Below are 15,566 nucleotides of genomic sequence, written 5' to 3'. Positions count from 1 at the left end.
GCTGGGGTTGTGCAGCCCCCTACATCAAAATGTGCTTTGCTTACTTGCAAGCCATGATGAAACAAATTAAGGGTTAACATGTGATGTGATTGCAGACTGTTCAAACTACATTCATAAAATAAGTTCATTGCTTGTATATCAAAAAACATACTTGTCTAACAGATTTCATTAGCAAACTAGTTTGTCTTAAAACTCCATTATTCTGAGAGGAACAATATTTTTGCTGAAGTATATGTCTGGCCTGATGATCAGCGAAGATGAGTTTGCTTACTGTGTAAAGCAATAGTGTTTACAATCCATCAACAGGAACCCAGGTATTCCCTAAGGTTTGCAAACTATGGTTTACCATCTAGTAACTCATCGCCCGCAAGCCAGATGCGTTACACACTGGCCACGCCCACATCCAGTTTAGCGAAGGGGGGGAAAGTTGCAATATGTCACATGATGTGGATGCAGTCATGACAACACAAGTTCACACCCCTGATCTAGTGTAACATATGAGTCCGACCACTGTGGCTTAATTCTTGCAACTTGTATGACCACCTGATGTAACAAACAAAAGCAAAGCGTATCAAATACAATACAAGAGAAGAGAAATAGAATCCTTTATTGGCCAAGTGTGATTGGACACACAAGGAATTTGTCTTGGTGCAAATACTCTCAGTATACATAAAAGAAAAGATACATTTGTCAAGAATCATAAGCTACAACACTTAGTGATAGTCGTAAGGTACAATAGACAAAAGAAATTGTTAACCAAGGAGACCAATCAATATGCCAAACGACATTTAAAGCAGTGTTTCTCAACTTTGGCAACTGTAAGATGTGTGGACTTCAACTCCCAGAAGTCCTACTTAGCCTGGTTGGGGAATTTTAGGTGTTGAAGTTCACATAGCTTAAAGTACCAATAAAGGAGGATATTTGTAGCTCGGTTGAAATGAGGGGTCCTTGGTGCTCTCCGAGTTTGCTTGTTTTCTTGCAGAAGTTTCATTATCCCAAGTGGATAAACTCATCAGTGCTAGTAAAGAGTGCAGTTTGGTCAGTATAAACTGACATAATTGTATAAACAGACAGCAAGCAGTACTCTTTACTAGCACTGATGTTACCTAATGAAATGTCTCCATGAAAACAAGCAAACTTGGCACCAAGAACCAGTCATAAATTAAAAGTGGCCAAGTATGAGAAACATTGCCTTAGAGCAGGGGTCTTCAAACTTGACAGCTTTAAGACTTGTGGACTTCAACTCCCAGAATTCCTCCTCCAGTCATGTTAGCTCAGGAATTCTAGGAGTTGAAGTCCACAAGTCTTAAACTTGCCAAGTTTGAAGACCCTTGTCTTAAAGCAGGGTTTCTCAACCTTCGAGACTTTAAGATTTGCGGACTTCAATTCCCACAATTCTCCAGTCAGCTGTCCTGGCTGGGGAATTCTGGGAGTTGAAGTCCACAGATCTTAAGAATCGCCAAGGTTGAGAAACACTGCCTTAAGAGTGTTAAGAGCCTTATAATAGAGTCATCTAAATCTTGGGAGAAACTCTTCCACAGATCAGGTGCTTTGACACAAAAAAAACCATGCTTACTGGAGCCGTTAGATGGCACTCTCACAAAAGGGACTTGAAGCATGGTGATTTTGTCGAATTTATGCAACAAGCAGAACAAATGGGAGGTAGGCAGTCACATTATATAGCCCTGTGCCACACCAGGTCTTTACAGATAATAATCAACACCCTGGATTTCAGCTAGACATCTGGCGGAAACCAACGCAGTTTGGCAGAGTGGTACAACAATTGCCTCACCCAGGGCATTCTGAACCAGTTACAACTTAAGAGTGTGCTGTACTGATCCAAACAGGAGGTGACCAAGCCCTGTTTCAACAAAGCCCAGCTGAATGCTTACTGGAGCCGCTAGATGGCACTCTCACAAAAGGGACTTGAAGCATGGTGATTTTGTCGAATTTATGCAACAAGCAGAACAAATGGGAGGTAGGCAGTCACATTATATAGCCCTGTGCCACACCAGGTCTTTACAGATAATAACCAACACCCTGGATTTCAGCTAGACATCTGGCGGAAACCAACGCAGTTTGGCAGAGTGGTACAACAATTGCCTCGCCCAGGGCATTCTGAACCAGTTACAACTTAAGAGTGTGCTGTACTGATCCAAACAGGAGGTGACCAAGCCCTGTTTCAACAAAGCCCAGCTGAAATGAGCCAGGTGCATGCATTTGATACCTGGCAGAAATAATAATAATGCATTTAATTAATAGGCCATTCAAGTCCCAGTAAAAAATCCCGCAAGAACTCCTTCCTTTCTCCTTGGCCTTCTAGTTAATAAATTTACCAAAAATCTGAAGCTAGCTGCTCTTTGGCAACAGCTAAAAATCGAAGGCTAGAAACCACTCCTTTTTTTCTTCCTTTTGCTGTCCGAAGGACTCCGTCTTATTCTTTATCATTTACTTTCTCCATTTTGAAATAGCTCAAAGCATTTTACAACACCAAAAAATATTCACTCATTGTCAGAATCCATTTTGGGAAAAGAGCTGTAGCCCCCGTGAAAAGGAGACCACCACTCAGAACGATTGCATGATTTCTCATTAGGAATAAGGACAGCAACAGCTGATAACTGTACCAAGAAAGCCCCAAAACAATTTGGGATGAACACCCTTTGAATGCTGTGGGAGTAGGAATGGATTTCCAGAGGAAAAAAAATGCAGATTACAGGAACCAGGAGCACCACTCAGGTGACCCTGAGGACACAGATAAACCTCCAAGTGCTTCAAAGGCCCCCTAAAAGGATGCAAATGACCAGCTGTCTTCAAGGAGTATAAATCTTTCCATTCCTGTCAGAGCTGAAGAAGCTTCTTGGATGAGAAGCGAAACGTCTTCAAAGAAAAAAAAAAACAAAGTCCAGTTGCCTCCTGAAAAAAAAAAAAGCACCTTTGGGATTCCTGGCGCTTTGCTACCAACCGAGCTCCCTAACCAGACAGGCCCGGGGTGCTGCTGCAATACAAGAGCCGGGTCTTGCCTCGCGAAGGCCAGGCAAGCTAAATCGCAGCCGGCGGGCTCCGCCTTGGCCTCCGTGCGTCTCCTGCGGAAAAAGCGCCGCCGCAGAGCGGGAGGAAGAAGTGCGGCCGAGCTTAGCTCAAGGAGCAGCAAGTCACAGCGGCTTCTCCGCTGCAACGGACCGGCGCCCCTCTAAGGAGCGCAAGTCAAAGCGTGAAGACTCAAAACCAAAACAGAGCCGCTGTTTAGGTTTTTTGGGGGCGGAAGTCGGAGTTGGCGAGCCGGGGCGGAGTACAACTCCGCGTCTCCAAAAGCGTCACGCCATCTCCACGTCGACCGCGGACCCGGCGTGGTCACGTGAGAGGAGAAAGCAAGTTCAATCAGATGACCTGTCACAGGAAGGGGCCAAAATGGAAAGCCGGTGAAAAGGAAAAGGAAAAGGCAAAGGCAAAGGAAAAGAGATTAATGGTGGAGGTGGGTCTGGCTTTGGCTCGAAAAGAGGCTGTGGCAGCTTGATAAGGGGACCGGCTTAGGAGGATCGGGGGCATGAGGACTAGAGGCTTGGCTTGCGTGCATGGGGAAACAACGGGGCTGCTTTTCTTAGGCTGCTTTCTTTTCGCTGATGCGGCCAAGCATTCAGGAGCCCCGAGGCAGGGGAGCGTCCGGGTTTTCTCTCAGCTGTGCGGAGGCCCACAAGGCTGGCACAGCCCCGGGGTCGGGTGGGGGGAGATGGAGGCTCGGGAGTGGGTAGTCTGGCAAATAGCAGCTGAGAAAACATTAAGTTTATGTGAAAAGCGTTACGCTTTTTAAATCTATCCTTTAACCATGGACAGAGCATTTGTTAAAAAGTGAAACCAAGCAAGTGAAAGGGATTGGGTTTTTTCCCCCGGATTTGAGTAGTTGTTTACAGAGATGGTATATATGTGACCAGTTGGAAACTCTATGGACCTCCTTGTATTGGGAAAGGGGTAAAAATGAGGTATTTCTAAATAAATATCGTGCTCTGAAGAATGTTTAATGTGTGTTGGAATAATTGCCATTGGAATACTTGTGAATAAAGAAACAGGAAAAAGAAAAATGCAGTATATGAACACTGTACAAATATATTGGAGTAGGTGCGGTTTAGATAATGACTCTGTGTGCATTTGTGGGTAGGTATGTTTGTGTGTAAAATATGTTTCTGCAATGAAGTTCTTCCTGTTTAGGGAAATGATGATCTGGAGGCAACTTACAAAATGCTTCAAAGCTAGAACTAATAGTTGCCTCTGTAATCCCTAAATAGAGACTTTCAAGCATGCTACATTAGCCAAAGTTGGATGCAGAAACAATGAAGAACAAGACTCTGAAACAGCTCTCTCCAATTTGATGTTCTGCAGACATGTGTGAACACTGAAGAGGTAGTCCTCACTTAACAACTGGAATTTCCATAGCTAAGTGACATCATGAAATGTGACACTGTATGACTGCATCGTTTAGTGAAGGCAGTTCCGGCACTTCTAGTTAATGTTATTAAGCAAATCCTATGCCATTACTGAGCGTGAGATGACAAGATCTGCAACCTTCTACCGGCTTCATCATTGACTTTGCTTTCAGAAGCTGGCAATGAAGGTAGCAAATGGCGATTATGTGACCATAGGATATTGCAGCATCATAATTGCAAGCATGTCACTGAGTACCTGGGTTGCATGACTGTGAGAACTGATCCTAAGTATCACTTTTTTTCAACGATGTTGTACATTTGTACAGTCATTGAATGAGTAGTTAAGTGAGGACCAGTCCAGGACTTTCCAGTGTTTAAACACATCTGGAAAACGGAGGGGTAAATTGGAGCCTAAGTGTAATATAATATCCTCCCCTATTGTGGAAATAGTCAGTTTGTGATTTACTTCAGCATGTTGGTCTTGATCTATAGCTTTCCATAACAGTGATCATCATTAGAAGGCAATAACCAAATAAGAAAAACCATAGCATCTGTTTTTTGCACTACTATTGCATTATTGCCATAAATATAGAATTCTCGAAGAAACTCTCGAGAATTATAAATTCTAAAACTATCCTGAGTTTTGAATATTCTATCCATGCCAAAGACAGTTTTCTACAGTTTAGTTAGTGTTTGAATGAAAAGTACTCACTACTGTGTTTTGGACTGCGGTCAGAAAAGGACAAGAACATAGGTCACCCTTGATCTCTGAAGGATCCTTTTGCTTTGCTAACTTTTCTCCTATCTAAGGTTGTAAATGTCTGGTATTTTTCCTTTAGCAGGGTTCTTTTTCTTTTTCTTTGTTTGCTATTTAGGATAGAATTAGCCTTTCATGATTCCTGCTGTTTTGTAATCTCTAATCTTAAAAAATAAAATAAAAGAATCTACTTGTGATGAAATGCCTCTACTGGCTGATTTTCAAAGTAGAGCTCTTGTGCTTATTTACAGAAATTATAGGGTGACATTAAGTCTGGGTGTGTAGGAGTATAACAACAGTCATGTCAATGTTTTCTTTTAGTTCATTTCTCATGTTTCTAGTGGGCTAGGAGGATTACATGATTCAGTTGTTGCTGGATAACTATCTGTACTCAGATTTGTTGGAGAGTTTTCTTGCCCTGCCTGGCAAAACAAATACTTTTGTCATGTATTAGAAATGATCAATGCTGCTTGCTTACTAGATATTATAAATTGTTTTGGGGTCATTTCTAGTCATTTAAAGAAATAGTTGATACTGAGAAGTTCAGTTTCATTGTATATTTGAAAATAAAGGAAACTCCCTATGATTGAGCAATTATGGAGATGAATTATGTGACAAAGCTGGCTCCCTACATGCCTATATTTTAAAAACACATTTATGAGAAGGTGGGTTTTGGTAAAAGCTTCAGATATTGTTGTAGAAAGTTACATAAGACAATGCCTATGGGTATTACATTTAAATTCCTACAATAGTGCTTTATCTCTACACAGTGACAAGGTATCAAGACAGAAATAAGGGCAACATTTCACCAGTTGTAATGTAGAAGAATGGGCGTGTCCAATTAATAATGCCAAGTAATTTTTGCCATTGTACTAGTGTATATAATTTCTGCACTTGTAATTCAGGAAGAATTGGAATGGAGAAATTCTGCAACATTCTACGTCGTAAGTAGGTATAGTGTTCTACCTTTTGAATTTTGTCTGAGGCTATATACAATCCCTGTTGTGCCACAGTATCTGTTAACTCTTTTAACAACTTAGATTCATCAAAATCCAGGGCTGCTATCAATATATCATCCATATAATGATAGACTAAATAGGAAGGAAATTTATTCCGAAAGGGATGAAGGGCATTATCCACGAAATATTGACAAAGTGTAGGGGAATTAAGCATTCTCTGAGGCAACACTCGCCAATGATATCGTTTTGTGGGTATGCTATTATTAAAAACTGGGACAGTAAATGCAAATTTTTCTTTGTCTTGAGGCTGCAAAGGTATAGTAAAAAAGCAGTCTTTAAGATCAACTACCAATAATTTATAAAATTAGGAATTAAGTTAGGATTTGGTAGACCACATTGTAAAGGACCCATGGGTTGGATACATTTATTAATTTCTCTTAAATCCTGCAGGAGGCACCATTTCCCATTTTTCTTTTTTATAACAAAAACAGGAGTATTCCAAGGACTAGTAGAAGGTTCTATATGACCAGCAGCCAATTGTTCTTGAACCAATTGTTGTAAAACAGCGAGTTTTTCCCTTGATAATGGCCATTGTTCCACCCAAACTGGCGTAGAACAGAGCCATTTAAGAGGAAGAGCCATCATCAAGAATCAAATGGTCATTAAGAAGAGAAAGGATATCACGGCCCCAAATATTAGTATGAATATCTAGAATGTATGGTTGTAGGAAAAAGGACTTACCAGCAGATGTTGTAACATTAATTTCTTGAACATTCTGCCAAGCAGCTGTAGAACCTCCTATTCCCCACAATGAAGAAACTGTTGTTTTTGACTACTGTACTGGCCACTGTAAAGAGGAGATGACAATAACATTGGCTCCAGTATCCAATAACCCTTGAAATGGTTGTTTATTAAGGAAGAGCGTTAACAAATGATGAGAGGAGTTCAGCTGATGAAGTAAGCCTACAGATAAAGAAGTTGATCCAAATCCTGCATCCCCATGATTACCTATATCAGGAGATGGAATTTCAGAAGAAGAAGCAATTGAGCAACAGAAGAATTACAAGGAAGAAGAGGAAGATTCACCCAAATCTGAATCATGAGGATACCAGTGCAATCTGAATCTATTACCCCAAGCACAACAAAACAGCCTTTTTTGTGTGCAGAAGAATGAGGCAAAATTAAGCCAACTAATCCCGAAGGAAGAGGACCTTTAAACTGAGATGGAACTATTTTGACTTCCATGGGAAATTTAAACTCAATTTCCTCTTGAGTGATTAAATCGATCCCAGCGCTACCGGCTGTGGCTGGGGAGGAGTGAGAGAGACTGCTGGAGGAGTCAGAGTAATGGGAAAGGCACGCTTTGGATTCTGGGTTGGTGCCACACCCATTGGCAAATTTCCCAACCGAAACCAACATTGATTGGCCCAATGAAATCCCTTTTTACATATAGGGCACTTCTTAGAAGGACAATTCTGAGGCATAGAAGGGGTAGAACGACAGTCCTTCTGAAAGTGGCCAGGCTTCTTACACTTAAAACAATTACCAATTGGTCACTGTCCTTTATGAATAGCAGCTGCTAACATATGCATTTTATAAGTTTGTGATCCAATATCCTGGCAGACTCGCAGCATATCTGCCAGAGTGTAATGAGCAGTAGCCTTTAACGGCTGTAAAGCTCTTTTACAATCTGCATTAGCATTTTCAATAGCTAACTGGCGAAGAAGTTCACCGGCAGCTTCCTGATGATCATGATAACTGCTGTCTAATTGCTTTGGACAGATGCTCAACAAAATCACCATAAGGGTCGTTGGCATTCTGTTGAATGTTTGAAAAATTTGCTCCAGGTTCTCCAGCTTGGGGTACCTTAAGAAAAGCACGAAAGGCACATTCAGAAACAATAGTTAACGTAGCTGGAGGAAGAACAACTTGAGTAGGAATTGTACCAAATGGTCCAGAACAAAATAGCTGCTCAACTGTATATGCTCCTCCCCCTCCTAAAGCAGCAGCTTCTTTATCTGAGGTTTACCATCCCAAAATCGGAACATTCCTGCAATTACAACTCTACAACAAATAACTCAGGTAATGAATATATCCAATGCGCCTTCCTCCACCTATTTTCCCCATAACAGCAACCTGTGAGGTAAGTTGGGCTGAAAGTGACTGGCCCAAGGTCATCCAACTGGCTTTCTTAGCTAAGGTAGGATTTGAACTCATGTTCAGATGTCTCTTGTTTTCTAATGGGTGCCTTAACCTCTAGACCAAACTGGCTCTAACTACAAATCTCAACATTAATACAGATCTTGGTAAATAAGGGAGTTGAATAATGTTGCATTTTAGTTCCTTTACTATTTTATCTATAGTTAAACATATTTGCAAAGACATTTTCAGATTAAATTGCAACTTCTCAAAGCAGCAGAAGTGAATGTGCCATTCTCGCCATTTATAATAATGCAACAATTAACTTAAGGATTCCGGTTAGCCTTAAATGAGCCCACAGTAACTTAGCATAATTCTGTGAAGAAAACCAGTCGGTAATTACTTTTCAGCATATTAAACTGAAAGCTTTTGCAACGGTATCTAGGAAATTGAGATTGATAATAGAAAGGCAATAACTACTTGGGGTGCAGGGAAGAGAGATAAGAATGGGCAAATGAATAAGGTACCCTTGTACTGGAAATATGTCCCTTTTGTATTTATTTATTTATTTATTTATTTAGTCAAGCAATTATAAGATAACAGGTATAAGTATAAACATAGTTATGGATACATGAAATGGATACATGTAAGAAAAAAGAAAAGAAAAAATAGGACGGGGATGGTAGGCATGTTGGTGCGCTTATACACGCCCCCTACAGACCTCTTAGGAAAGGGGTGAGGTCAATAGTAGACAGTCTAAGGTTAAAGTTTTGGGGTTTGGGGAAGAAACCACAGAGTCAGGTAGAGTATTCCAGACATTGACCACTGTTGCTGAAGTTGTATTTCTTGCAATCAAGTTTGGTGAGGTTTACCCTGAGTTTTTATCTGTATTTATATCATGCTCTCACACACATGTGTGAAAGGAACTGGAACTTATGATGGCACTACTGATGAAAGTGGTACATCTTGTGGGCGCCTCTGATGCTACCAGCATCTGAATGTGCATCTAACGAGGTCCAGAGATTAGAGTCTGGTCAGTTGAAGACTGAAAGAACAGGGGTGTGAATAAATGTATCTGGCCTAATTATTTGGCCATTATTTCTCCACGAGATTGATTCCTCTTACACCGTCTGCCAATCTCAGCCTTCATGGTCTCAAATATATTTGAAAATAAGAAAATAATAATTATATAAGAAAATAATCGGAAAAAAGCTTATAGGCATTGGATATCAATGTGAAACTATTCTTATCTCCGGAGAACCATAGAGAACATGATTAGTACATGATTTTGCCAATCAGCAAACATTATCCTTTAGAGCCAGATTTAACATCTTATCCTCAGTAGGTAAACAATATGAAAAATATCGAGCTTGTAACTTGCTGAACTTGTCCATGTGACTCCAATGCTGTAAAATTCATCCATTCGTGCCAAATAGTTCCTGCTTTAATGACTGTTTATGAAGGCTAATCTATTATCCCTTTTATTACATGTTCCAGGTTGGTTTAACACATTTCATGTTAACTTCCTTTTGACAGGACAAAAAAAAACCCTTTTGACACAGAAAGTTGCAACATTTTGCATAGCAATCATCAATATCTGCTGACAAAATGAACCCAAATTCTGTTGAGTAATAGGCTCATTTTGGCTTCTTTAAACAAATTTTATGTTGGTATTTAAATATCATTTTATCTTTTGGGGAAGTGGGATGGGGTGATTGGTTGTTTCTCTTTTATTACTGATCTTTGCTCAAACTGAATACATTTGATGTACATCCTCCCTTTTTGTCTTTATTGTTGGGATTCTATGAAATTACTTCCCTTCAGCCATCTTTTAGTAGAGAGTTTGTCCCTTTGTTTATTGTTCCAAGATATAATGAGATTAAATTATAGAAAATCTGTGTACCTACAGATACTATCTGTTTTTTATTTGGTGCCATATTTTCAGGGGTTCCTGAAAACTTTGAAAACTTAACTTTGTTTTAGGACTGGGATTGATGTTTATTATTCATTCAGTAGCCCCTGGTTTGTTTTGTTGTTCTTGCTCTCCATTAGATTATTATACAGGTAGTCCTCGATTTACAACCACAATTGAACCCAAAATTTCTGTTGCTAAGTGAGAAATTTGTTAAGTGACTTTTGCCCCATTACCTTTCTTGCCACATTTGTTAAGTGAAACACTGCAGTTGTTAAATTAGTAACACCGTTGTTAAGTGAATCTGGTTGTTAAGTGAATCTGGCTTCCCCATTAACTTTGCTTGCCAGACGTTCACAAAAGATGATCACATAACTCTGGGACATGCATGGTTTTGAGAAATTGGTGTTCATGGAAGAAATAACACACATTTAATAACTGTTCTTAATTTTCTTAATTACTATTTTTGAAGAACAGTTTATATATAATGCTGTGCCAGGATCTTTCATGTCACGGTTGCTGAACAAAGCAATTGACTTCGTTCATAGAACACTTAACATTATATCTGAATGAGGGCTAGCTTCTTGCTACGGTCATTGTGAACCACACGTCATATATAAGTACAATATGACCTGTTCACTAATACAGCACCCAAATTGTTCGAAGTAGAGTTTTGCAGTTTATAGTTCCCTAAAGACAGAATCAACAATTATGCAAAGTGTGACATATGATAAAAAAATATGCTTTGAAAAACTATAAAGTTAAAAAAAAATTAATCCAAGACAAAAAGTATTTCATTTCTGTCACAGTCAATATTTGGGCTTCTTAGTTCTATTTCCTTGGATAGACAAAAAGCTGATCTGAGTAATAAATCTTCCTTTTGTGCAGCTTTTCCTGAGAGAAAGCTTTTTAGCAACAAGGAAATGTATTTTTATTCATCATTTGTACCTCACCTCAATGACTCTGGGCTGCTCACCATAAAAAAAAAAACATATGATACAAAAGCATAAATAAGAACAATGTTAACAAGATTTAAAAGGTAGGGTTACAGTATTAAAAGTTTAAAAGTTAACAAGGTAAAGAGAATACACTCATGAGACCAACCATCCCAGCGTTGCATATCACATTTTGACTTCCATGCCATTTGGCAGACCTTGGTCTTAACATTGTTTCTGAAGGCCAGAAAAGTGGGGGCCGGGGCCTGCCTCACGTCTGGATCCTACCAGTTAAACCTTGGGATCTGCAACACACCGTCCCTTTCTGAGAATTGGACAATATCATTGACGTTAAAAGTTGGATGAGCTGTCTAACACTGAAAGAAATGAATCAAGTAAAAGTCATTGCAATATGATCGAAATTAGTTTGGTCTCACTCTGTATCTGAATCAGGGTCTATGAAAAGAGACGAGTAAAAAATTTTGTCATAATTTTAGTTGGATAATTCATGGTTTTTTCCCCCCAAAATCCTAAAATCTGACACCCACTGTTTTTCATCTAGTTCATTTTTATTCATTGTGGTCTTTAAGACTTAAGCTACAGCTTCTTATGATTGGCTACTAGCCTGGCCCCTATTGTCTAGGAATTATTTATTTATTTATTTATTTATTTAATTTATTTTTGTCAATTGCTTACAAGGTAATAGGTATAAGTAAAACATAGTTATGAATACATGGATACATATAAGAAAAATAAAAAAATAGAAGAAACAATAGGACATGGACAGTAGGCACGTTGGTGCACTTAGGCACGCCCCCTTCAAAGAGACATCACCTGAACTAGTTGATAGAAAGCTATCTGTCTTGACCTCTTTTCTGAGTACAGAATGGCTGGGGAGAATTGCTGCAGTCTGCAAAGTACAAAAATCTGTGACGATATTGTTCAAGGTAGTGGGATTGGATGAGTGAATTTCAGAGAGGCAATTTCTTGCCCACGGGGAGAAAATGTGGGTGTTTTGGACTTTGAAAGGGTTATACTTTGACTTCAGTGGTAATTAGATTAAAGTGCTGATCTCTGATCTGGAGTTTTCCTTTAAATATGCTCCTGTTGCAAATCTTTGTGTAGGTCAGAAGGTGTGGCACTCTACATATATAATTATAGCTGCCAGAATTCGTTCCATTGATAGGAGCAGGACACTTGTGCTACAGTCATGGTCCATCTAGAGAAATTTTGTGTAGTTAAGGCCACAAAGCCCCAGGTGGGAAATGTTGAGTTAGTAAATACTTCGGTTATTAATACTACTCTTCCCACAGTCACAATGTCCTCCAAGAGGTTGTATAATGAAGACTACAATGATTACAGTTCAACAGATGTAACTCCTGATGGCAGTTTTCCAGATGGCTTGAACAATATTTCCAGTCCATCATCCTACCAACGATTTGGAGAAACAAATGGAACAACGTAAGTAGTTTTATTCTTCATTAGAATCAGTCTGCATCTAAATGCATAGGCAAATTAATTTAACCTTAAGGGAAAAGCGTGCAGGCATCATGTTAGGGCCCATTCAGATTACAGATAAAAAACTAAAGCAGTGTTCATTCACAGATAAACTTATTGGATTTACTGGGGATACAGCATGCAGACTTATATCCCAATTACAAATTACTTCATTATGAATTACTTAACATTTCAGATTTTAAAGTTAATTTTTTCTGGCCTCTGACTGCTTTAGATAACTATGATTTGCTAGCTCCCCCATTTCAAAGATTTGTTTCCATTATTAGTATTTTCCCCAAACTATCCTGAACATGGAAATCTGCTCATGATGGCACACAGAAATCCCCATAAAGTGACAGGCCATGTTTTCAGTCTTTCTAAAGTCTCTGATTTGACATCTTTAATCTGTATCAGTTAAGTGTGAGAAAAGCTAAGACTTTGTAGTCTAAAAGGACTTTGCTTCTCAGAGAAATTGTGAGTTTTTGAAACCTTTTTGGTAATTTAATTTGTATCGGTGATTTTACTAGTGTGATATTATTTGAAAGCTTGTCTTGGCATCTTTTTAACAAAAGATTTTGTGTTATCAGTTGAATTACTAGATCTGCTGAAGCTGGACATAGGGTCAAGACTGTGTTAACAGTTAATACAGCAGCTGCTTGCTTTCTGTAAAATAGGTGTTTGGCTGCTGCCATATATGCTGCAATTAACATAACATACTTTTATAGGGCACCCCTCCCACATCTCCAAAGGAGTGCAATCTTTCAGCTTCAGCTTTCGTTTCTTTTGCCCTAAGCCAGGGATGAAAAATTCCAGAACCACCAAATGTTGCTGAACTTCAACATCTGAGATCCTTTACTTTATATATGCTTCATGGACTTCTAGAGTTGCAGTTCTCCAACAACAGAAGTTTTACATCTCTAATATTGAAGAAATAGCAATGGGCTCTTTGGAGTACTTAATCTCTCTGTATTGTTTTTTTTTTCCCCCTTCAGATGGTACCAAACCTTAATACATCTCTTGAAAGGAAATATTGGTACTGGCCTGTTAGGACTTCCGTTAGCAATCAAAAATGCTGGTATTGTGGTAAGAATTTTTCATTTGGTTGGTTTCAGTTGCTGGGATCACATGGCTATTCTTTGAGAAGAAGACTTGTCTTGCAAGTTTCGTTACATCATTTCTTGCTTATTTAAGCAAGAAATTTGTGTTGTTGGCAGGTAATTTTTGTTCTGAGAAAAAAATGAGGATCTCTTCTGATCGTTCTCTGAGCTATCCTTTCTAAACTAGCTGTTACTATTGCAAAGTCTTGCAACATAATTTGTAATAATGGACAATTCGCAAGCTTAATTTTTGGTGGACCTGTATCAAGAGAAGAATAATCAAGATGCTAAAGATAGAGTAAAATATTTTCCCTCAATTACTGGTACTTTTCCTACTACTGCATCAACTAGGTTTATAGAAATGCTGCTGAATTTGCCACATATCTATATGTGTTTTAAAAACTGCGGAGAAAGTGAGGCAATAAGATAATTAATATTCCCCATAAATGAAAATTTATAATGAGAAATGGCCCCTTACTGCTTTTAAAATAATTACAGCATCTATGATACATGCTAGAACAGAGAAACATAACGTATGTTTGCTTACATTGAAAAAAGAGGACTTCCGACATGTACCTCTGTTCAATTTTCTAGCAATTTGAATAAGAGCCATGGCAAACATCTAAGTTAGAGTATTTTTAGTGTCCTCCTCATCTTGTTCTATTGATAAACCATCTAACATTAGGGAAGTGCATGTTTGTGCATCAGATAATATTCACTCAACACAGCCTGAGTAATATAGTTACTTTCTGTTCTGTGAAATAATTACCTAGATTATTAAGTGTGTAGGCTGTACTAATGAAAAACATATCCTCAAGTATGTGGACATCTTGTACCCTAACATTTTAAACATACTCCATGAACTAAATATGACTCTAATTTGAGCATTTGAACTCTCCCAGCAATTCAAAGTTTTTCAGAAACCTGTCATTAAGGTTTTATAAGCTATAATTCAATTAGGTTATATCAAAATAGTTTTAATGTCATGTGTATGGTATACAAAAGAACTGAATTAGCTACATGGTACTAATTATATTATTTTGACATCCTCAGCACAAGTGAATGTAGGTAACTGAAGAGAGACGAGGAGATAGTTTTGAAGAAGCGAAGCAGAGACAATGTTTGTGAAAGCATGCTTTTAAGGCCAAGAAACAAAGAAAATACACACAAAAAGCCAGACCTCATGTGGAAGAGGACTGATTAGTTCTCTATTAGTCCTCCTTTTGATCCTTAGACTAATGTACAAGAGGGAGAGAGGGGGAAACCTCAGTCAGCTTTCAAGGTTTTGTTATTGTGGCCTATATCAATAAAGTTAAGTTCCAGCCAGACTTGTAGAGTCTGTTTCCTGACTTGGCCCACCTCAAAGGACTAACATTAATTTTATCTCCTTTCTCATGCTTTCTCTGTTTCTAAAGCACATTTTTATAATAGTAATAAGGAGACATCAGGATGGCAATAATACAAGCAAAGCTATTATGAAAAGGAGATGACAAAAAAGTGAATGGCTTGTGTCAGCATGGAAATAAAGATTCAAAGTGAATTACAGGATCAAGAGGAAGTAGCTAAGAGAGAGGGAAAGCCACATGATCAAATAAATGGAGAATTCTGCTTGAAAGAGGAAGAATTGAAACCAGTGAAACATCTCCTCAGTAAACTTCTGGAGGAGTGAGTGGATTATTAACATGATAAATAATAGAAAAATTGTTTACGAACCAGAAAATCAAATGAAAAAACAAGCATATTTCAGTATAACATAACCTTCTAGCACCTGAAAGACTATGTCTAATTTATATAAATGTTTGAGGTGCCACTAGTCTTGAACAGATGCACAAAGAGTTATAGTGAATTATGG

The 15,566-nt window shown here is 38.6% G+C and overlaps 1 protein-coding gene across 2 annotated transcripts in view; it reads left to right on the top strand.

Moving 5' to 3' along the window:
- Positions 1-3,111: 3,111 nt before the first annotated feature.
- The window catches only part of LOC113433826 (proton-coupled amino acid transporter 1-like), a 29,926-nt gene continuing 17,471 nt past the window's right edge, over positions 3,112-15,566 (top strand). Inside the window, exons 1-3 of one of the 2 annotated variants that reach the window (XM_026696630.2) lie at positions 3,112-3,472; positions 12,434-12,581; positions 13,610-13,700. In XM_026696630.2, coding sequence (XP_026552415.1) covers positions 12,439-12,581; positions 13,610-13,700 — 234 coding nt within the window. In that variant the 5' untranslated portion in view covers positions 3,112-3,472; positions 12,434-12,438. Of the gene's footprint in view, positions 3,473-12,315; positions 12,582-13,609; positions 13,701-15,566 lie in introns of those variants that run through there. The other variant, XM_087924263.1, reaches the window with a different exon arrangement.

Source organism: Pseudonaja textilis, chromosome 2, assembly GCF_049901715.1.
Source record: "Pseudonaja textilis isolate UNSWEBS1 chromosome 2, rPseTex1.2, whole genome shotgun sequence".
Lineage (NCBI taxonomy): Eukaryota > Metazoa > Chordata > Lepidosauria > Squamata > Elapidae > Pseudonaja > Pseudonaja textilis.
This window is presented reverse-complemented; position numbering and strand designations above follow the sequence as displayed.